Raw genomic sequence first — 21,216 nt, 5'->3', positions numbered from 1 at the left:
AGCGGGCCCTTGCGGCTTGCTGCGATTGGCCCTGGCATGATGCCATACCGCGCTGGCGGAAATGTTCTGGACACACGAGATCAGGTTAGAAATCACTTGTCGCCATTCTCTTCTCAGCATTTGCGACACGGCCTTTGGAAGGTTCGGAACACTGTCGGTCTGATCGGCGCAGCGCTGACACGAGGTGCTGAGCGATCTCTATTCTATTCATTGCTGGAAGAACAGATATTGGTGGCGCCGTGAGAAATATCACTATTCCACGGTTCCTCCTCATAAAACTTCCACCGAGGCCCACGCATATCACCCATCGCCAAGCTGTTTTCACGAGCCTTCCGTGCCGCGAGGCCACTGAGATCAAGCGTATCGATTCCTTTCGTAGCCGCCTCATCCCTCTACCGCCCAAGTCCTGCGAACCCAGCCAGCAGCGCGACCATCACCGCCACGCCGGCCACTGCGGCCCAGCAAACGCGTAGCATGCACCGCAAACTTGTCATCATCGGCTCCGGCCCAGCAGGCCACACTGCCGCCATCTACGCCTCCCGCGCCGACCTCCAACCCATCCTATACGAAGGTTTCCTCGCGCTAGGCATAGCCGCCGGTGGACAGTTGACCACCACCGACGAAGTCGAAAACTACCCCGGGTATAAATACATCAAGGGCTCGGAGCTCATGGACAACATGCGCGCCCAGAGTGAGGCCTGCGGCACCGAGATCGTAAGCCAAACGGTCGGCAAGGTGGACCTGAGCAAGCGGCCCTTCAAGTACTGGCTGCATCCTATGGGTGACGAGGAGACTTTGGAGGAGGAGACGCACACCGCTGATGCGATCGTAATCGCCACGGGAGCGAAGGCAAGAAGACTGGACCTGGCAGGTGAAGAAAAGTATTGGGGCAATGGTGTGTCAGCTTGCGCGGTATGCGATGGCTCATTGCCGATCTTCCGAGAGAAGCCGCTAGTGGTGATCGGTGGCGGCGATAGCGCGGTGGAGGAGGCGTCATATCTTGCAAAGAAGGCGAGCAAGGTGACCGTGCTGGTGCGGCGAGATGTGCTGCGCGCGAGCAAGGCGAATGCGCGGCGCTTGTCGTCGAACCCGAAGATAGAAGTTCAGTACAACACACAAGGTGTGGAGGTTAAGGGCGATGAGGGTCCAAGAGGTCTGATGAGGAGTCTCGTCATCAAGAACAGTAGGACCGGCAAAACTGAGGAGATTCCGGCGAACGGTTTGTTCTACGCTGTTGGGCACGAGCCTGCAACTCACCTCTTCAACAACCAGCTGAAGATGGACGAGGATGGGTATCTTATCACCACACCCGGAACGACAGAGACGAGTGTGCCCGGTGTCTTCGCGGCGGGCGATGTGCAAGACAAGAAGTATCGGCAGGCTATTACCTCAGCAGGTGTGTTACTCACCGACTGCCAGTCGTTTTCGGGTGGGTACTGACGAAGATGATAGGCTCTGGCTGCATGGCAGCGCTCGAAGCTGAGAAGTTCCTTGCTGAGCAGGACGATGTTGATGTGCCCAACGGCATCGACGGCGAGACGCAGGTGAAGAAGGGCAAGCCGGAGGCGAATGGCGATGTACCGGAGTATAAAGAGAATCCGTTATTGTAAGAGCGAAGATACCCAACCCTTGCCTACTTTGGATCCTTGGGCGCTGATTAATGGCTTCAGAGTCGATAGAACAAGGTCATAGAAGGGCCGTGGAAGTATCTGATATGTGGAATATTTATACATACCTGACCAATGTCATGCGGACGGCTTAGAATCCGGATCTGCTGGGCTTGGGTTGTGAGGGATTCTGTCCTGCCCGTAGCGGAGCAATGATTGCAGGGTATCTTGCATACATAGAATCAACGCTTGAACGCTTTCAAACCCGTACAATGTGTCTCTGACGGGTTTGCTTCAGTCATTGCATCGTACAGCGTGCGCTGTGGAAGTCGTAAGCTTCATATGAAGTTTCGGCTGCTTTGCACACGTGTGACTGTCTATCAGTGGGTCGTGGCTGAGACTGCTTGACAGCACCCTCGAGGCGCCGAGTCGGATGTTGAGACTGATCGTCGTTGTTCCGAGCTGCAGCGGTAGCTTTGCAGGTGTGAGACTCGTACAATAGCTTAGTCACAGCTGAGAGAACGGTCACTGATGGACCACTCTAAGCTCCTAACAGTTGAAGCGCACTCTTGAAAGCCTCGACTACTTTGATGTCTGTATGAGGATTAGTGAAGCATTTCGCCGGTCGAAACTCCCGTTGGATACATACAATGCTCCCGCTTCTGTTCAAGCTCAAGTTCTTCGTGCTGAACGAACGTTACCTGGGTCTTCAGGCGCTTAAAACTACGGTCGACTTCATGTATCTGCGATGTTGCGGCCCAACACGCGAAGAACTGATCGGTCAGCTTAGCGAAGACTTGGATAAGACAGAAACATACTTCGCAAAGCTGATTGAACTCTGTGAAGATAGCAGCTTCTCTGGCAGTAAGCTCTTTCATTTTGTTATGGTAGCGCTCTTGTAGGTCTTCCCAGTGGTATTCAGCAATCTTGTCCTCCGGCTCATCAGTAAGAGCCGCGTAGTTATCGTCCAGGTCATCCGTGTCTGGGATGGTGTCTCCGCTTTCAGGATTGGTTTGGACATCCACATCAGGCTCGCGGTCCGTATCCGGCGGAGCTGGCTGCGGGTTTGGTACTTTCTGACTTCCCTGGCCTGAACGAGGAAGGATTTGAGTCTGTGCCGGCTTCTCAGGTGGAGCCATCTTTTCCAGTGTAGTCAACGACGGCGGCATTGAGATAGTATGAGCAGGTGAGCTTGGCGGCAGGGCTGTATGGTAATTCGACGGCGGGGCTGGAGAAGCATGCACTTCTTCAACGTCAACTACGGTCTGGGAGCTATTCATTCTGACGCGATCCTCTAATGCTATATCCTCGCGTGACCGCTTCTTCGCAGCCGCCATATCAATTGCGTCAGGCGCGGTGTTGAACGCGACTGTGGCCGAACTTGGAGGAGACTGAGTGGGCAGGGAAGATGTCTGTATGTCGTCCTCACCTACGCAAAACTCGTCGACAAGGTGTTCCGCCCGCTCACTCGACATTGTCTGAAGATGCACCGCGAGACAAGATGAAGGTAACCTCTAGCTGAGTACAGGTGGTGCTTGCCGCCTGCCCACAGCGCACGGACTTCGTCGCGGTTCTTGCACCCGATCACGTGGACTCTCAGAACAAGCGACAGGACACAAAAGGCGGGTGACGGGATACGAAGCTGATAACGTGATTTGAGCGAAAGTAAGTAAGATGCACGGATGCAAGTAAGTTATCGTGTGAATACACCCGTGCGTCGGTCAACGATCATGAATGTATAGCGCTCCGCATGCGCCCTCACTGTGCAGCGATCAATCAGCAGTGCCATCGTGCTCGCTTCAAGCACGATCCAGCACCACGCAACTGCTCGTATTGGTCCTTCGCTTGCTCAAACCCAACAAAGCTACGCTGGCGATAGCACCACTATGCTCAGCAGCTCCACTCAGCGGCAGACGACTCGTCGCATATTCTTTTCGTATACGCCTCGCCTCGAGATCCCATTCTTGTACCTTGGTATCCCATTCCCGGCGTATCTTATCCGCCACCTCTTGTGCCACCCGACTCTCCGCCATGTACGGCTCCTTCTCCACCTCAGATGCAGCGCGCCACCACTGTCCAAGGGTGGCGCGTATGGCGTCGCGGCCCGCCGAGGGATTGTTCGAACTACACGAGTTCTTACACTTCTCCCAGTTGGCCTTGGTCCACAGCAGGAAAGGGTTCACACCTGGTCGCTTCGGCTTGACGGGCCGTTCGCCAATCTGGCTTAGGATCACGTTCGTGATTTCTGAATCGTTACCGAAGTCAGGGGCGCTGTGTGCGGCTGGTTGCACCCAAAATGAGTTATCACTGGGGCACACGCTCTGCTGAGGCGGACCAGCTGGCTTCTTGTGCGACGTATATATCGGCGCGAGAGGGACGCTAGCGAGCACGATAGTGTCGTCCTCTTGCTTGATGATGGGCTCAGCATGAATCACGGCTGCCGGTGCATTGACTGTAATGCTGCCTGGGTAAACAGCAGCGTGCGGTATGCCAATGGTGTCAAAGCTCCTGTAAGCCGTGAGCTGATGCTGTCTTGGCACTTCAGTCTTAACAGGAGAAGATCCAACAAGCGGAGTTGGTAGGGTGACTGGACCAGCGAGCGAAGTCATAACATCAGCAGCGACTCGCAGGCCGGATAGGAAGGCGCCATGCACGGTCGCAGGATGTGTGCCGCAGGTCGCCTCGCCAGCAAAGTGAAGATTGCCAACCGGCTCCGCCATAAGGTCATAGTCACCTGGCCTCGTTTCTGGGGCGACGTAGGAGTACGTGCCTCTTGTGAAAGGGTCGCGCTTCCACCTCGTGACGATTACTTCGATCGGTGCCGGAACCTTGTCTTCGCCGAAAGCGTCTCTTAAACGGCGATTGATATCGGCCAGCAGCGTATTGGTATCTGTTTGCTCTGCCTCGTGCGCTGAGTGTCCTGACATAAGCGCCACTAACATTGGTCTGCCGCTGGTCATGGTAGCATTCCATATCAGGTAGAAGCGTCCTCTGCTCTTAGCATAGTCGTCCGGGTCGAGGCTGCCTCTGCGCTCAGCTTCATTGAGCAGACCAAACATATCACGGCCGTTATCCCAGAAAGCTTTGTCGTAGAGCAGGACGAGCTGTGGCACGACGTTAGCACTGTTACGACGTTTGGTTTGCAGGTAGCAAACCTTATTGAGCAGGCCAAAGCCTAGCCGGTCAATCGCGCCGTATTTCCAGTCCGGAAGAGGTGGGTCGAAGTCGACCATGTCAGACTTGAGTACGCCTAATGGGGTGGTTATGATGACCTCATCTGCCTCGTACACCTCGCCGTTGGTGCAAACCACTTTCGTTGCAACCTTGTCATCGCTATCAGCTTTGTAGTGTATGCTGTCCACCACTCGCTCGAAGCGTACATCGAGCTGTGTTGGCAAGGTCATCAGCCCTATTGGTAACTGGCTGTATCCGCCAATGATCTCGGAATGAGCGCCCTCAAACTCGTTGCCTGTATCCTGATCATGACCGGACAAGCTCAACGAGGATACCGGGGCCGCGTTGGCGTATTCGAGATTCGCGTGGTGCCAATTCAGTAGTCGCATGTCCTGCGCTGTTAGGTCGATGAGGTCCCGATACTGCTCGATCGCTTCGTCCATTACAGCGCCAAGTGTAGGATATGCACTTGACCGAGCCACCTTATGCAGCGAAATCGACTGATTCTTCGCGATACCCTCTTTGAGCTGCCAGCCCATTGTCTTCGCCGCCCGCGCTGCGCTCAATGTTGCATCGCTTTCTTCGATCACCCGACTTCTACCCGTAAGCTTCTCGGTGCCCGACGGCGCATTGCGTCGTCTCCCTCTTCTCAACACAGGCTTCCGGGGCTTCGCATTTTCTAGCGGAATAAGCGGTTCGAGCTGAAAGTTCTCGTAGCCGCCTGCTATGGGGTCTCTTGCACGATCGATGAGCTCTTCATCACCCTTCAATGTGTTGAAATTCTGCGCCATCGCACGATACTCACCCGCTCTGTCGGATATGTCGGTGTAGAGCTCCGTGTTGATCATGTCCTTCTTCTGATCAATAGCCTTGCCGTCACAGTCGTAGATCGTGAGCTCGTCCGTCATAAGATGGTACGCAAGACCGAGCTGTCCGCGGATGACGGTGTCCAATGGGTTGCCGTGCTCGAAGCCTGTGACAATCATGGCACCCATCTCTACGGTGTTGCGCAGACCTTGAGGTAAGGTTTCGGCGGACTGGCTCCGGAGAGGCTTTGAATACACCCGTCCGCCGATGCGCTTCCGTCCTTCCAATACTACCACATGCGGGGGCCTCTCGCCTATGTCAGTCCACCGTTCTGACTGCTGCGCAAAGAGGCCTTCCAGCTGACGTGCCGTTGTCAGGCCGGCGACACCGGCGCCGATAACCACGACCGTTTTCTGGCTGGCAGTCTTCTTTGGAGGCGTTGGGTCTCGTGGCACCTCAGTGCAGCCAAAGTTGATATAGCCATGTCGTACGAGCCACTTGTACGCAACTTCAGCCAAACCGAAGAATCGACCGTCTTTCGCGCAGCCTGCGGCTTCTTCAACGGTCACAGAACAGAGCGGGTTCTGCAGCCACAGTCGCAGTAGCGCATTGCGAATATTGAGGTATACCGTGACCTCGGTATTCATTAGAACGTTTACCAGCAGCCGGTGCTCGCTAGGATGTAACGCATAAGGATCCAGTCTAGAAGCGTATGCGGCTTCAACGCATTCACTGGCGAAGACGTCTTTGGGCAGGCTTGTCGGGAGTGATGAGCGTGGCCGTACCTTCTCGTGCAGACGTGAGATCTCGGAAGCTCTGCGTGGCCTGCCAGTAGAGACGGCAATTGCTGATTTGTCTTTCGGCGGCCTCCCCCTACGCTTCGGTTCTGTAATCAACTGTGCTTTTGGTGGCTGAGTCTCTGCATTCGTTCTACTGCTTGACACTGACGCCGATGGAGGGTCCAGCTCGTCGTTACTCGTCACAGCATCTGCTTTGAATGTACCGTCTGACATACGCTTCCTGCATATGATGGAGTCCGCTTGAGGTGTCGACAATGTATCGTCGGCGGCAACAGACGAGCAGATGGACGATATGCCGGTGCTGGTGGCGGACTCCGAAGTGCCATATCTCCGCCATATGCCGTTCGTATCGAAGCCCCAACGGCCTTTGTCCTCTGACGAGTTACGATCGAACAGATCAGTACTGGAAGATGACAAGCTTGAGTCATCATCCTCGGGAATGATCGTGGGCTGAATGTTCGCTTTGAGCCTTGATATCGTGACCAAGCGTGCGGCGTCGAGACTGATATCGCCACGCTGAGCCATTGAGACAGCCATTGATGTCCCGATCTTGTTGTATTCAGTCACATAGCTCGCAAGCCTATTGTTCTTAGGTGCTTGCCGCCGTCCTTAATGCCAATTGGCGTACAATGTTGTCGATCGGATTGGCTGACCGAGTGTCGGGAAGTGCCGGATACACCGAGGGACGAAGGCCAGATGAAACGAAAGACTGAGGCAGCTTAACGACAGTCAAATTCTTGAATAACCGCACTCCGTGCAGATATTGCCAGATATTGCACGTCGCTCAACCGTTGTCGCCCTGGGCATGGAAAGCAACGCATGACCTGGCGGGAATGGGCCTTGCTTCTCGTTCCCCACTCCGTTTTGCGCTCCTTTCGGCAAGCGTCTGCACTCGACTTCACTTCTTCAGCAGAGTCTTCATGAGATCGGTTTCGCCACGCCAGCGGCATCTTACCATCAAGGTCGAATGACAACGGTTTTCAATGAGATCCTTGTGCGCTTAGTCCTCCATATCGGCGAATTTAAGAGGCGGCGATACAGATGGGCGGTGCCATCGCTAGCAGAACACTTGTGATATTGGAGCCTTATCGCATAGCATCCTCGCAAGAAACGCAAGCCTTCCAGTCGTGCAATGTGCTCATGCACCCGTTGTTATGCGGTAGCATTCCGTCGATGGCCTTGTGAAAAGGCTGCATGTTGTCCGCTCTGTGGCGGAAGAGCGAAGGTTTAGCAGGAATATCTCCCACGTCAACTGTCCTTTTCCTGTTCGCTTAATGCCATTAGCTGGAATTTGAGCCGAGCATTGTGTTGATAACATATAGTTTCTCCCGATCAGCCTCCACGTGCTCTGGTGAGCTTACCTTCTCCGCCCTTCTGAACAAGCTTCACTGACAAGTGGCAGGTTATGTCTGTGGCCTTTTACCGCCGCCTCAAGATCTGCAGGCGACCGCTACTTAGCATGCCTTACTCGTAGCAGCGCCTGAATATCACACCATTGGCCACAAGGTGGATACCGGGAAAGGGCGCATTACACTTCGGCGGCTTATTTCGATGCTGCATAAGGACGTTTGGAATATCACAATGAAATCACTTGCTGCAAAACATGGCGTGGTTCAACCACAACTGGTCGTCGATCTGCTCATGGAGTCAGATGATTGACATCTCGGCGACGGCGGCGGAGTAGGTTAAGAATCCATCTGCGGTACTAGATGACATTGTCCACCACAGCCTACTTTTTTCCAAGAGCGAAGCTGACGAGCATGTCAACACACTTCCGCATGAGCTGCTTTACATTCCTGCCAGACCTCACCATCACCTGGGTGCGCGGTCGCACTTGCCTTTCCTCTTTTCGACCAAATACCTTTTCTCGCCAAGTATTATCTCTGATGTGTCTCAACGTTCTGGAAAGGGATAGGCCATGAAGTCGTGAGCAGGATCCGTCCTAGTGCAAATACGTTGACATTGATAATTGTAGTACCATTCCTGCCACCGGTCGTTCACGAGGTCAATCTCCTCAGTGAGGAAGGCACTACGTCACTGCACAAACTCGGTTCAACAGAGCGATCAGCCGACTCGAATTCACCAACTGCGAGCTGATCTTAGCAGGCGACAACGACATTCGTCGTACGACACTGCACCATCATTATCACAGCACCAGCCAGTGAGGAAACGGTGTTACTAGTCGCAGCACAACATCAGCTATTAGCCAGCATCACGATGGCCAACGACAAAGCAGCAGCTGCACGCGCTGCAAAGGCAGCGAAGGCTGTGAAAGCCAGGGCCGCAAGAGCACACCCTCCAATCAAGAAGGCCGGCTTGCAGCTGAGGATGATCAAGGATGACCTAAAGGACGAGGCGGTCAAGTGCGAGTGCACGAGAGGTCGGCGGACCAAGGGTCAGTCCGTTGTCTGGTGCAAAGTGTGCGAAATGTGGCTGCACATGAACTGCATGGTTGGAGAGGACAAGACCTTCAATGCATCCGAGAGTGTCCACGGATTTACGTGCCGACCGTGCAAGGCAGCACTTCGCAGTGCGTCGGCTAAGGTGGGGTACCAGACGATGCTGGCAAGGAGGCGCCGTGAAGGCACGACAGCAGGAGAGGGTTCGACTTGGCGTGCCGCGCGGACTCAGAAGAATTCATATCAAGCCGAAAGCAAAGTTCAGGTCACCGCGCCGACCCCGCCAACCCCACCGCCCAAGCTACATGTACGTAAAAGCAGCGATTTCAAAGTGGCTTCCACCAAAGCGCGGGGTGCAGCTTCGAACAATGTAATCGCAAACAGCAAGCCCGACAACGTGGAAGAAGATCCAAGCTACGGCCAAGCAGTAGTGAGTTGCGAGGCCGAAGACGCCGACGACATCATACCCGACGACTCCGCATCGCAACAAGGCACGTCGCTCATCGCGAACCCCTACCAAAAAGTTATCGACGAGTGGGCTACCTCCACAGAACTCCCGCAAATATTCTGCGCGTGCGCCGACGGGCCTGCAGGCAAGCTTGAGGAGTACTACCTGTGCGTCCACTGCAAGCGACTTCAACATAAAGTGTGTGCGCCCGAGCCTGAGGAGGACATGGTCGGCTACGGCAGTCTGTGTGAAGAGTGCCGCGCCGTCCGTCTGGAGAAGATGGTGCGCCTGTACAAAGACATACAAGACCAAGCTTACAACGATCTTCGCGAACTTGAGGAGGAGAAGGCAAAAGCCGTCCGGATCCGCGAACAGAAACTGCGGACCATCATTGTGACGAAGATGTGGAAGGACTACTGCATGCAGCCCGACGGCATGGCGAGCTCAGCCATCAGGGAGCTAACCAGCACTTTCCTGGATACCGAGACTGGCACCAACTTACCGATTCATCCTGCTCCGAATGAGTGGGCTGATGAAATGCTCTCGTGCATTCACAAGATGCTGGCGGTCTGCAGCAACAAGACTTTGCTCAGCGTGACTGGCGCGCATAAAGAGGGTCTCAGCCTTGGGCATCCGGAGCAGCTGAAGAAAGGTTTGAGTGACTTGGCAGTCTTGACAAAGTACGGTGCGTACAAGGGCAAAGATGAAGAGCTCGGGGTGTTTGCCGAGGCGGTGGGCCTTGTCCCGAAAGGTACCTTTTGGAAGGGTTGAATCACGACGAAACGTCAGCAGCACAGGACGTGGAGGAAGCAAGTTGGGGTCACGGCATGTCAGGGGCAAGGCTATGCCATCAGCGTAGCGGAAGACCAGAAGAAAGGCTTCGCGTCATGCGAACAACAGTTGTAGGCTAGCGAGCATTGTAAGTTATCAGCTTGATGTACGCTATTGCCGCTCCATTGACTGTCGAACGCTTTCATCTCTCCTCACAAACCCGCCGAAACTGCCGACATCGCGGCGAAAGAACTTCCCGATGCTCTTTAGGTTCTCGTTCAAGCTAGCAGGTTGCACCTTCTCGCCGTCGCCATTCATGCCCTTTCCGCCTGGCGGGCTGGTAGTCCGACTAGCAGTCTGCGAAGTCACCCCGCCAATACTGCCACTGACACCTAGATGCGGGCTCCCGAACCTATCACCGGCATCCCTCGCGGCATTGACGATGGCGGTCCCAAAGCTCGCTGGGTCGAAGCGGACGGGTAGAGAGGGTGTTGAGTGCGCCACAGCGCTGTCCTTGAGTGCCACTAGACTACCAGCCGCAGCTAAAGGCGGTATTGCTAGCTGCAAAGATGCGATGAGCGGGTTGCTCGCCTGCAACCCTTCGTTTGCGGGGCTTGCTTTATGGGCGTTGAAAAGCTCGACTAAGTGGCTTTGGTCTTGCTTGCGGCTGATGCCCTTAAGTTCGAGGATTTTGCGGAAGTTATTCTCGGATGCGTCTCGGATGTGGATCAGGTAGGCTTGTACCAGTCCTTCTGCGGGTGACGAGCGCACCTGCAGCGTCTTGAGCAAAGTGTCCAGTTTTGCGGTGCTTTGGTTGACGCGCTTGATAAAGGCTTGGTTGGGAGGTGCTCCCGGTTCGGCGTTGCCGGAGCCGAGACCTTGGAAGCCTTTCTTGAGGACGTAGGAATCGAGCAGCAACTGCTCAGCGCCAGTTTCCGAGATCGGTTTAATCGCGGCGATGTTCGTGATATATGTGCTGATGATGCTGTCCACAAGATGGTCACAGTAAGCTCGCGCGTACTGTGGCTTGTGCAGATACCGAAGGATCTCTCTACTTCGATCTTGAAGGCGCTGGAGGAGCACAGAAACGTAGCTGCTCTGGTCACCGACGGTCTCCATCTTACTCCATGCTACTGCTCGCATCTCGCGCCAGGCTGGTTCGCAGTCAAGCTCCGTCTTATGCACTAGTGCTCTCACAGCTGCTGAAGCCACGCCCATGAAAGCATCCGCCTGGGACTGCATGTCCACCTTGTCACGCAAATCCTCGTCGATACGCTGTCTAATCTTGTCTTCCAGCTGGTTGGTCGTTTGATAGCAGTAGTCAGCTGTGTTCAGTATGATGACAGCGCCCTCCACTGACGGTCCGCCGGTCTTCTCCGCAAGATGATAGAAGAGTACCTGCTGCGAGTAGGCATCCAGATATTTCCCGAAGGTTTGCGACAACTCGAGCAATCTCCCACCCGTGGAAAGTTTTGCACACTGCGCGAGCGTGACTCTGTACTGGTGGAAAAGCTCGGTCGAGGAAGGTATGACCAATTGCGGGTGGAACTCTTCGTCCGGCTGCTTGATGGGTTGTTGTCGGTATTTGGGAATGAGCGTGGCCAGCTGCCTGTCCTGCGACTCCACCCAGACGCTGAGGTACGGCTCGAATGCCTCGGAGATGGCTTGACTGAAGCTTTGCCGCTTCTCATCGCCGGAAGTGACGGTGTCCATAGAGGAGCGCGACTCGCCGGCCGCAAAACGGCGTTCCAGGGTGTGCTCGAAGTCAAGCGTTTCTTGTAGGCACGATAGTAACAGGTTGACGTCCGGTGGCTGGCCGTCTGTCCTCCGCATAGAGCGCTGCAGGATGCCTTTGTAATCCTCTCTGGTTGTCTCACAGAACGCATTTGCCAACATCTCATTCACGCGCCAATGCGGAGGAAACAGTATCGCATGTTCGGCGTCGTAGCTCTTCAGCATCCGATTGAACCAGCTGTAGCGCCGGGAGATGTTGTCCAGAGACCCGGCTTCATCGTTGCCTCTGAAAACCTGTCGATACTCTCGAAGCTGTGTGTTGCAGTACCATGTGATCAAGCGAGATTTGGCATGCTCACCCAGCGCATCCATAACCTCACACGCCTCCTTCAGCATACCACGCTTCTGCTGCACTTCTCCCTTTGCGAACGTGACCTCGAAGTCTTCACACACCTGTTCGAGCAGCTCCCGCTGTACATCGGCGACATTCTTGCTAAGCTCAGCAATTTGGTCTATGCTTCTGTAACTCTTAAAGTGAGCCATGAGCTGTATCACGGCCTGCAGCAAGTGCGCGCATTCACGGTACTGCTTCGTCTGGCTTAGGCCTCGAAGCTGCTCGTATGCGGTCGTGAGCATCTGAAGTCTTTTCAATGCAGTCATGGAAAGTGTAAGATTTCTCTTAGTACTATCCAGCCGCTTGATGTCCGCTGTCATCTCGGTGATGGCGCGCTCGGTTTCCAGCGCTCGCTGTCGTACACCCTCAATCTTCGAAAAGAGCTGCTCCAACTCCGCCTTGGCATCCTGCATGCGCCGGACACTGTCTCCGTCTGAGGTAGTTTGCGCAGTAACCAGCGCTGATATGTCGCGGTCGAGGCCATCTTGGTGTTGTTGGAGCGAGGCCAACACTGTAGGTACTGTCGAGAGCGCAGAGTGGTGTGAAAAGACAGCGTTAAGGTGGTCGATAGGGTCGTAGTCCACTTTGCGGTGTCAGCACGGTGTATATCAAGGTTGGGGATTGTCACGCTACCAGCATCTAACGCATCAGGCTGTATTGTCCCATTCGCTTGCGGCATGGAGAAAAAGTCAGGACACGGTTAGGATGTTGTCGGTTGATCATACTGCAGTGCAGCTTATGATGCTGCACGGTATGTGCATACTCAAATGCATAGCATTGCCCGAAAGCCTTCATGTGAACAGGGAACACATCCGCCAAAACATATCAGCCAATCGGAACGAAGTATGCGCTTCCGTCCAAACCTTTAACGGCACACAGGCGACAACAACAGCGATGCCACCGTTCCATTCGAACGAGGCTGAACGGTGAAAGCACAAACTTTGGTGCGACAGTCTCCTCAGCCTACGATGCAACATCCATACCACTGCCTTGTTCCCATCACAGCCCAAGGCGACGGGGCGAAGTCTCTTCTGCTGCTGGCATGTGGTTCCAATCTGATATTGGCATCCACAATGAATGGCTCAATCATTTCAATGTGGACGTCCGATCCAGGGGTATGTCCAGCTGCCTTGAGGTCTCCTCAGGTCTGCTGACTAGGTCTCCAGGCAGAGTATACCAGTATTGAAAGTGGCTGAGACGCATCTAGGTCCTGTTGGCTACCGAACCGGGCAGTGGCGGAGGGGACGAAGATGGTCGTCGTAAGAAACGTCAGAGGATTGGTACCAAATCAGGTGCATCGCCTAGGATTGTCAAACTCGCCGTCTCGCCTCACGGTCAACATGCTGTCGCAGTAACAGACGACAAATGCCTACGAGTTTTCGACATCAAGAACGACGTCCTTACCGAGGTCAGCCAACGCACAATGCCAAAGCGTCCTTGTGCGGTCAAGATCCTCCCCGACAACGCGACTATCCTCTCTGCCGATAAGTTCGGCGATGTGTATTCCCTGCCCCTTCTGCCGTCAGAACCAGATTCAAGCCATGCGGCTTCCGGAGAAGACCCGTTCCCGGAGACGCAGAAAGCAGCCTTCAAACCTTCTGCGACAAACCTCACAGTACACACCAAGCGCAACCGTAAAGCGCTTGAAGCGCAATTGAAACAGAAAAGCTTCACTGCCAAGAAGGAAGCTCTAAAGTTCGAGCACAAGCTTCTGCTCGGACACGTGTCTATGCTTACTGACATGAGGTATGCGACTAGAGAAGTTGATGGCAGAGAACGAAGCTATATCATTACTGCAGACAGAGACGAGCACATCCGTGTTTCGAGAGGCTTACCACATACTCACGTCATCGAAGGCTATTGTCTCGGTCACAGCGAGTATGTAAGCAAGCTGTGTCTCGTTCCTGGCACAGACCTCTTAGTGTCAGGTGGCGGCGACGACTGGTTGGGGGTGTGGAATTGGACGACTTTCGCGCTGCGGCATAAACTGCAGCTTCCAAGAGGAGCCATAGCCTCCTATGCAGCAAGCACCAGCGCAGTAGCCAGTGAACGAACGGTAGATGACGCTAAGGATACCCTGGCCATCAATGTCTCCGGTCTCTGGACAGTCCCCTACATGGACTCAAGCGGCAACCATGAGATCGCTGTAGCAGTAGGCTGTGAGCGGACTCCGTTGCTGTTTTTGGTGCGTTCGTCCAGCTTGCAATCATCTGAAGCAGACTCGCTACTGTTCACGAAGCTCGAGCTACCGGCTCCTCCGCTAGACGTAGTCTGCTCTGAAAACTCTGTGATAATCTCCATCGACAATCGTCAGAGCGAAAGTGAACGCTTGAAGGCTTATAAGATCAGCGAGGACGACGTTGGCTTGGGATATCAGTTGCGCATTGAACCGGACGCAGCATGGAACACGAGACTAAAGTGCTTGAATGACGCGGAGCAGGAGCAGCATTGTGACGACGAATCGGTGGACGAACTCTTGTACTCTGTGGCAACGTTGCGGAAGAGGAGAGCATGGTCATCCAAGCAGGGTGAGTATGGGGACGAAGATCCCACAAACGACCTTACGGAGGCTGGAGATGACATTGCGGAGTAAGGTAAAGCACTCATGCAACTAATCAACAGCAATGACTACGCTCCGGGGCTCGTAGCACCCTCGCGCATCTGCATCCCTTCCTTCATCCGCATGAAACAATTGCTGTATGCCTCGTGGATACGCGGCACATTCACATCGTACCCTTGACCCTGGAACCCCTTCACCAACCCCATCAACTTCGAACAATCCAGCTCGCAGTTGCTCCTGTCCGCTTTTATCACCCTGGCTTGCTCGTCCAATGTAAAGTTCTTCCACATATAGGACGGATCTACAATCTCCTTGTACAGCGTCAAAACCTCGTTGTGGCTGATTGCGCCTGGATTCGTGAAGTTCAGTACGCCCGTCACGCGGCTTTCTGCCAACGGCACGATCAGGGGCAACAAGTCGTGTAGAATGCTGTTGCTATTTGGCACGTTCACTACATGAGCATAGCGCATGATCTTGGTGACAAAGTTGCGTGGGTGGAGGTCATCAGAGACTGGCATACGAAGGCGCAGGACTAGGATGTTGGGGTAGACCTTGAGGATGTCCTCAACGCGAGACTTTGCGTAAGAGTAAAAGCTGCCCTCGAAGTTGGCACGGTCGGTCTCGATGAATGGCTGGCTGGTGAGACGAGTTTTGTCCAGAGTATAATCCGAGGCGTATATGCCTGCGACCCGATCAGTACGAACCTCCAACTCGACATTGAGCGGGTTGTGAAGGAAGGGAAGCTTACAGCCCGTCGCCATGACAATATTATGGATGTCACGTTTGAAGCACTCGTTCGCCAAGGTGAGTGTACCTAGCACGTTTGCTTGGATCGTCTCGATCTTGTTGTCTTCGCACCAGTCAACATTCGGACGACCGTTTTTGCCCGCACAGTTGATGACATGAGTAGGCTTCACATTATCGAGGACTTTGCAAACTTCGCTTTGGTCCTCCATGCGCGTGCCGGTAACATGGACGTCTTTGCTCTGGCGGCGGAGGAGCGACTCGAGATGACCAGCAACCCATCCTCCCTTGCCCCAGATCAGGTAACGACAGGGGCGATGGCCGTTGAATCCGTCCATAGCAGTGGCCGTCAGAGGTAGCCAGGACATTATCTGGGTATTGCAGAGTGTGGAAAGCTCGGAACACCTAGAGAACGCGGAGGACTGCGCGGCTGTCAAGAAAGGGCACTGTGCAGAAGCAAGGCACCGTGGCAATAAAGCAAGGGGCTGCACATAGCCACATCGCATACCAATGCTGCATAAGTTCACCGCTTCTTCATGGTTACAACCGTATAGCTGCCATATCGTCAGATATCCGAGCGTGCCGTGTGTGTTCTAGTACTCACGCGATGATGCCGCCGACAGCGAGCACAATCCCAATCAAGCTGCCGTCTCGTAACGGTTTCTTGCTACACATCCAGCCAATTGCGATGATGAGGCAAGTCTTAGCATGCCCAACCACACTGCTTGCTACAGGTCCAGCACCGTCTATGATGAGGAATTGCGAGATATGCAAAAGGCAGGCAAACGCGCCACTCTAGCCTAAAGTCAGCGAAGGCATGTGCGATCTACAACTTTGCAACTCATACCATCAATATGACTGCCCACGTGGATGCCGATACATTCCGCCAAACGGTCAAATCGTCTATCAAAGGCATCACATAAAGCATGACCAGCACGCTGGCTGGTGCCTGATTGAGCAGCAGCTGTGCACTTTGACAGCCGGTAAGCTCGTGGTACTTCTTGATCAGCACCGTGTATGTTGCTGTTGCGCAGATGCTGATAAGTGCGAAGAAGACACCAAGAGGTCCAGTACCTCGCGTGGTGTCCTTGGCTTTGGAGGCAGTGTCGAAGTATGAAGTAATCGCTACACCCGCGCAGACCGGGACAAGCGTTAGTGCTGCAGCCGCCGGCATGCGTTTCTTCAGCAGCCAGAGGTCGAGTAGCGCGGTGCAAGGCGTGACCAGTACTCTAGCAACCTGGTAGAATTGGATGCTCGAAAACGCCAGAGAGGCATTTGTGAGAACGACACTCAAGTTCATAGAGAGTGCTAGCGGCAGTATCTGCCAGAAACTGACCGCCTTGCGCTGGAACATATTGACGGGTGGTGCAGACACTGCGTATAGTGTTGCTGCCGTGATTGTGAAGTGCAGGTTCGCAAATGTAACTTGAGCACGTCGCAGGGCGTCGTCTTCGAATATACGCTTGTTAACGAATACCTGAGCATGATTAACAGTGCTCGAACATGAGCATTTGGACACTTACCAGTCCGACGGCTGCTGCTGTGTTGATGCTGACACTGAAGACATACTTACGACTAATGCCGGATGAGACAGCTCTCAGCTTTGTCGTCGACGGGTCTTCTTGTGAAAGGAAGGCTTGCATTTCTCCTGCCTCCTCCTCATTCTCCGCCATGATCTCTGCCTTCTCGGAGTCCATGGTTGCGTGCAATCGCGTAGAGTCTCCGACCTCTGGAGAAGAACTGGAAGAATCTTGCCAAGACAGTCCGCTGCTGCATTCCATCGGTGGGAATGACTCCCTTGCTCGGACGTAGTTCAAGCCCTTCGCTTTGCGACCACAGGAGGAACCCTCTCGCCAGAGCCATCATGGTCGTAGAATCTGCAGATTGGAGCGCAACAGGTGGGCTTCGATGAATCCAAAGTTGCTAGGACACCACTAAGCTGACTTCAACTTTAAGTGCAATCCAGCTTAGAGTCGCGCTTCTTCGTCGACGACGGCATATGGCGCGAAGCGCCGCTGTTGACGGGGAAGGGAGGCTTCGAGCCGCTGCCAGATGTGAGGAACATTCTCGTCACAGGCGGCGAAGGCTTCATGTGCGTGGTTCTCGTTCGGCTGGTCGTTTGTCGCTGACCCGGCGAAAGAGCGTCATGGGTTGTTCGACATCTCGTGTGCAAGTACCCGGATGCATACAATGTCGTCTCGTTTGATAAGCTTGACTATTGCAGCTCTCTGAACAATGCCCGGATGCTAGAAAGTCGGCCAAACTTCTCATTCTTCCATGGCGACCTCACTCAACCAGATAGCGTCCTGAAGTGCTTGGAGAAGTACCACATCGACACCGTCTTCCACCTGGCCGCCCAAAGCCATGTCGACCTTAGCTTCGGTAACTCGTACAGTTTCACCAAGAACAATGTCCTCGGTACGCATGTACTGCTGGAAAGTACAATTGCTGTGAAGACGGTGAAACGCTTCTTCCACATTTCAACGGATGAGGTACGAGTAGAGAGGAAATAGTCGAGGAGAGCATACTCACCCGGCTTTGGCAGGTATACGGTGAAGTGGACAAAGACGCAGCAGATCTGACAGAGCGTAGCCTTTTGGCTCCGACAAACCCATACGCTGCCACTAAGGCTGCCGCTGAGATGATGGTGACAGCGTACGTCCGAAGTTTCAAGCTGCCAGCAGTGATCGTGCGCCTCAACAACGTCTACGGGCCGCACCAGGTAAGTAAGCTCGCAGCGAAACTTAGAACGTGGACACTGAAGAACTGTAGTACCCGGAGAAGATCATTCCAAAGTTCATCAATCTGCTCCTGCGCAAGCGACCGTTATGCATTCATGGAGATGGTCAGCACACCCGCAGATACCTCTACGCAGGTGATGCCGCAGACGCCTTCGACACCATCCTGCACAAGGGCCAGATCGGTCAGATTTACAACGTCGACTCTAGAGACGAGATCGGAAACCTGGACCTTGCTGCCAAATTGCTGAGCATCTTCGGCATCACGCAGACCGCCGGCTGGATAGAGCACACAAGAGATCGCCCTTTCAATGACCGCCGGTACGCAGTCGACGGGAGCAAACTGCGGAAGTTGGGCTGGCGCCAGGGCGTTTCATTCGAAGAAGGTCTCGCGAATACGGTGGACTGGTACCGCAAGTTCTCCAGGTGGTGGGGTCAAGTAGACGCGATCCTCGCGCCTTTCCCTGTTGTGGCTGGCGACCATGTCGTTGAGACGGCGCAGAAGGAAGTGAATGGAATGGGTGGCATTCCTCACGAGCCAGCGTTAAACGGTAGCGACAAAGCAGAAGGTGGGGTAGTGTGCAAGCCAGCAGTGAAGGACTTGCTTCGTTCACCCTTTCAGGATGGGGAGGCTGAGACCAGCGTTGGAGCCTCGTTGGAGGGCGAGCAAGAACGCATCCACATCAACGGACATGGTCAGCAGATTGATGCTTGCGGCAAAGCGAAGAAGCGGAAGGCGGATGCTATGGCCTAAGGTTGGGTAGTATGGCGGTACATCAGGGTTTCTTCGTGAATTTGGACCGTATCCTTCCAAAAGCCGGTCAAATCATAGCACTTCCACTACCATGGTGATGGTATCGCACCGAGCTCATCATCCTCACGAGTCGGCATGTTCTTGGGTTGCCACGAGCACGACATCGTATTATGTAGTACAACCCTCCACCTCATCTCCAGCCAATAGAATATATGTTTGGTCGCGTCATTCGTGTAGGCGGAGGCAGGTTACATTCGCTTGTGAATGCAACCTCACCTCCCTGTTTCTGCCCGCAATAGCTGATTGGCGGATATGAGGAGGACCTAAGTGCGCAGGGTCCAGCGACAAGTCTCAGAGACCACATCAGCCGCTGACGCGCACGAATTGCCAGAGCCGGAAGGTGTCTGATCGGGCGTAGTCGGGCGTAGTTTGGCGGTGACGGGATGCGATGGCCTCGGGTGGCTTGCATGCCATCCGTAAGAGCTGTTGCCAGAAACTTCAGTCGTTGACGAGTCTCGAGTGCGACGCGAGAAGGTTCACGAATCACTTCGGTCGGATCGTAAGCGCATGAGGTCTGGAAAGAGACTGCACACAAGTCAAAGCCATGATTGATGAGGTTTTCATAGCTGCATAGCGCAATAGTATACAGAGCAAATGGCCGTCTCAGCTCTTCTACCCTGGTGACACCGTCAAGGGGGAGTTCGTCCAACTTTTGACGGTGCTGCGCACTTGGTCATAGGCGTTATCGTACATGTCCCCACCAGCTACCAGTTGCGCCGTCAGTGGACAGTGACCCTCTGTCTGCGCCGTAACACCGTGCAAACCATCCCAATCCTAGTCCGTCCAAGAGTCCTGCTAATTCTGGGGTATCAATTGAAGTAGCGACTGAGTGTCGAAGAGAAAAACCATAAAGCGCCATGAACGTGTCCGTAATAGACCCGCTTAATGATCAGATGCATGTTGGAAATCAAGTGATTGCAGATCATAGGCGATCTGTTTACTCGTCATCGTCCGGAGAAGGATGATCGTGGCCTTCACCTCGGTGCACCTTGCGATGCCTCCTGAGGTTGGATACAACGGAGAAGTGACGTCCACAACCCTCAACCTCGCACGCGAATGCTACAAGCTTGTCAGTGGGTGTTGTTGTCAAGTGGAAGATCGGGTTACTTACGCTTCTCGCCAGTATGGCTGTACATGTGCGTCTGTAGTGAGCTCGGGCGTGTGAATCGCTTGTCGCAGATCTTGCACTTGTGCTTCTTCTGCGAGCTCGAGGAGACCTTTGAGCTGAACTGGCCCATCATCGACTGTGGCGCAGGTGGCAAGGTGCCATTAATAAGAGCATTCGGCCGAGGAAGTGTTCTCGAGCTGGGCATATCGACCGACTCATTTGCAGAGCTGTAGTCGCCAACGGATGCCTCGCTGACCGAGCTTGGGTAGTACGAGCCGTATGTGCTGGCAGACGAGATCGACGAGTGCGCTGAGTGAGACGAAGGGAAGCCATACGAATCAATCGAGCTGCGGCTGGAGCCAGCATTGCCGAAGATGTTGCGCGGTGTTTCATCCGACTGGCTCATAGCAACCATACCACGGCTCGCGTCAAGAGCATCGCTGAAACTTTGACGCTCGGCCTCTGACGCGTGGTTGAGTCTGTCATTGAAGTCAATAAGGGAACTGGTACGGTGCCTTTGCGCCTCGACTGGGCCGCCCATGAAGATGGTGGAGGCTACTGACGGATGCGAGGAGCGTCGGTCGGCAGCATAGCCGTATGAGGTCGCATACTGAGGTGCTGAGGTTGGTGCATACGTGCTGCCACTGACTGGAGCATTGGTATAAGAAATACCATATGGCCGGAGATCTTGCGCCATGTGTAAGCCCGACTGATCCATGAGGTCCGGATCCAAAGGTAGCATACCTGTTGCCAGAGACGGCGCGGGCATGGCGCTCGCAGTGTACGCAGTTGATACGTTTGGTGCGTGCGCCGGGTAGTGCTTGACATCATGCCCAACTGATGTAGCAGGCAGCGCAGTCGCGTACATCGGGCCGTGGTTCGAAGCCGGCGACGACACCCACGGATTGGTGAACTGCGGCTGCGAGTACCTCATCGCGTCGTAGCCCATGGTACTGAACGGAGCTTGTTGCTGACGGGAGTCAATGGTCATTGCCATTGCCATTGAAGTGATATCAAATGAAGCCTTTGGCCACGCGTGTGAATACAGTGATCAACGACACTGAGGCTCGAAAAACGTGGAGAGGCGATCAATCTTGGAGGATGTGCGGGATCAGCGA

The 21,216-nt window shown here is 54.3% G+C and overlaps 9 protein-coding genes across 9 annotated transcripts; 3 read left to right on the top strand and 6 right to left on the bottom strand.

Moving 5' to 3' along the window:
* Window positions 1-359: 359 nt before the first annotated feature.
* BAUCODRAFT_534412 (uncharacterized protein) lies at window positions 360-1,911 on the top strand. The gene is made up of 2 exons (XM_007679631.1): window positions 360-1,396; window positions 1,453-1,911. The coding sequence occupies exons 1-2, from the start codon at window positions 475-477 to the stop codon at window positions 1,608-1,610; spliced, it is 1,080 nt and encodes a 359-aa protein (XP_007677821.1). The 5' UTR covers window positions 360-474; the 3' UTR covers window positions 1,611-1,911.
* A 246-nt stretch (window positions 1,912-2,157) lies between these two features.
* BAUCODRAFT_47991 (uncharacterized protein) lies at window positions 2,158-2,545 on the bottom strand (the record flags this gene model as incomplete). The annotated part of the gene is made up of 3 exons (XM_007679318.1): window positions 2,158-2,201; window positions 2,257-2,380; window positions 2,426-2,545. Coding segments are annotated over 3 exons (288 nt in total), but the record flags the coding sequence as incomplete, so codon positions are not given.
* Window positions 2,546-3,406: 861 nt separating this feature from the next.
* Window positions 3,407-6,601, bottom strand: BAUCODRAFT_72520 (uncharacterized protein; the record flags this gene model as incomplete). Its single annotated transcript, XM_007679383.1, has 3 exons — window positions 3,407-3,952; window positions 4,148-4,711; window positions 4,763-6,601. 3 exons carry the CDS (start codon window positions 6,599-6,601, stop codon window positions 3,407-3,409), a joined length of 2,949 nt encoding a protein of 982 aa, XP_007677573.1.
* A 3,161-nt stretch (window positions 6,602-9,762) lies between these two features.
* Window positions 9,763-12,902, bottom strand: BAUCODRAFT_140466 (uncharacterized protein). Its single transcript, XM_007679630.1, has 2 exons — window positions 12,768-12,902; window positions 9,763-12,717 (listed from the first exon to the last, which is right to left on the bottom strand). Exons 1-2 carry the CDS (start codon window positions 12,811-12,813, stop codon window positions 10,178-10,180), a joined length of 2,586 nt encoding a protein of 861 aa, XP_007677820.1. The 5' UTR covers window positions 12,814-12,902; the 3' UTR covers window positions 9,763-10,177.
* Window positions 12,903-12,949: 47 nt separating this feature from the next.
* BAUCODRAFT_534420 (uncharacterized protein) lies at window positions 12,950-14,745 on the top strand. Its single transcript, XM_007679629.1, has 3 exons — window positions 12,950-13,249; window positions 13,342-13,829; window positions 13,881-14,745. The coding sequence occupies exons 1-3, from the start codon at window positions 13,103-13,105 to the stop codon at window positions 14,725-14,727; spliced, it is 1,482 nt and encodes a 493-aa protein (XP_007677819.1). The 5' UTR covers window positions 12,950-13,102; the 3' UTR covers window positions 14,728-14,745.
* Window positions 14,746-14,762: 17 nt separating this feature from the next.
* BAUCODRAFT_72815 (uncharacterized protein) lies at window positions 14,763-15,776 on the bottom strand (the record flags this gene model as incomplete). Its single annotated transcript, XM_007679407.1, has 2 exons — window positions 14,763-15,376; window positions 15,443-15,776. The coding sequence occupies 2 exons, from the start codon at window positions 15,774-15,776 to the stop codon at window positions 14,763-14,765; spliced, it is 948 nt and encodes a 315-aa protein (XP_007677597.1).
* A 185-nt stretch (window positions 15,777-15,961) lies between these two features.
* BAUCODRAFT_149289 (uncharacterized protein) lies at window positions 15,962-17,135 on the bottom strand (the record flags this gene model as incomplete). The annotated part of the gene is made up of 4 exons (XM_007679628.1): window positions 15,962-15,992; window positions 16,043-16,233; window positions 16,286-16,915; window positions 16,962-17,135. The coding sequence occupies 4 exons, from the start codon at window positions 17,133-17,135 to the stop codon at window positions 15,962-15,964; spliced, it is 1,026 nt and encodes a 341-aa protein (XP_007677818.1).
* A 267-nt stretch (window positions 17,136-17,402) lies between these two features.
* BAUCODRAFT_48602 (uncharacterized protein) lies at window positions 17,403-18,657 on the top strand (the record flags this gene model as incomplete). Its single annotated transcript, XM_007679320.1, has 4 exons — window positions 17,403-17,530; window positions 17,579-17,930; window positions 17,984-18,160; window positions 18,211-18,657. Coding segments are annotated over 4 exons (1,104 nt in total), but the record flags the coding sequence as incomplete, so codon positions are not given.
* Window positions 18,658-19,522: 865 nt separating this feature from the next.
* BAUCODRAFT_35270 (uncharacterized protein) lies at window positions 19,523-21,036 on the bottom strand. Its single transcript, XM_007679258.1, has 2 exons — window positions 20,102-21,036; window positions 19,523-20,049 (listed from the first exon to the last, which is right to left on the bottom strand). Exons 1-2 carry the CDS (start codon window positions 21,030-21,032, stop codon window positions 19,928-19,930), a joined length of 1,053 nt encoding a protein of 350 aa, XP_007677448.1. The 5' UTR covers window positions 21,033-21,036; the 3' UTR covers window positions 19,523-19,927.
* Between the last annotated feature and the right edge of the window lie 180 nt (window positions 21,037-21,216).

The sequence above is a fragment of the Baudoinia panamericana genome (assembly GCF_000338955.1).
Source record: "Baudoinia panamericana UAMH 10762 unplaced genomic scaffold BAUCOscaffold_8, whole genome shotgun sequence".
NCBI lineage: Eukaryota > Fungi > Ascomycota > Dothideomycetes > Mycosphaerellales > Teratosphaeriaceae > Baudoinia > Baudoinia panamericana.
Note: the sequence above shows the minus strand (reverse complement) of the source record. Positions and strands in the feature narration are given on the sequence as shown.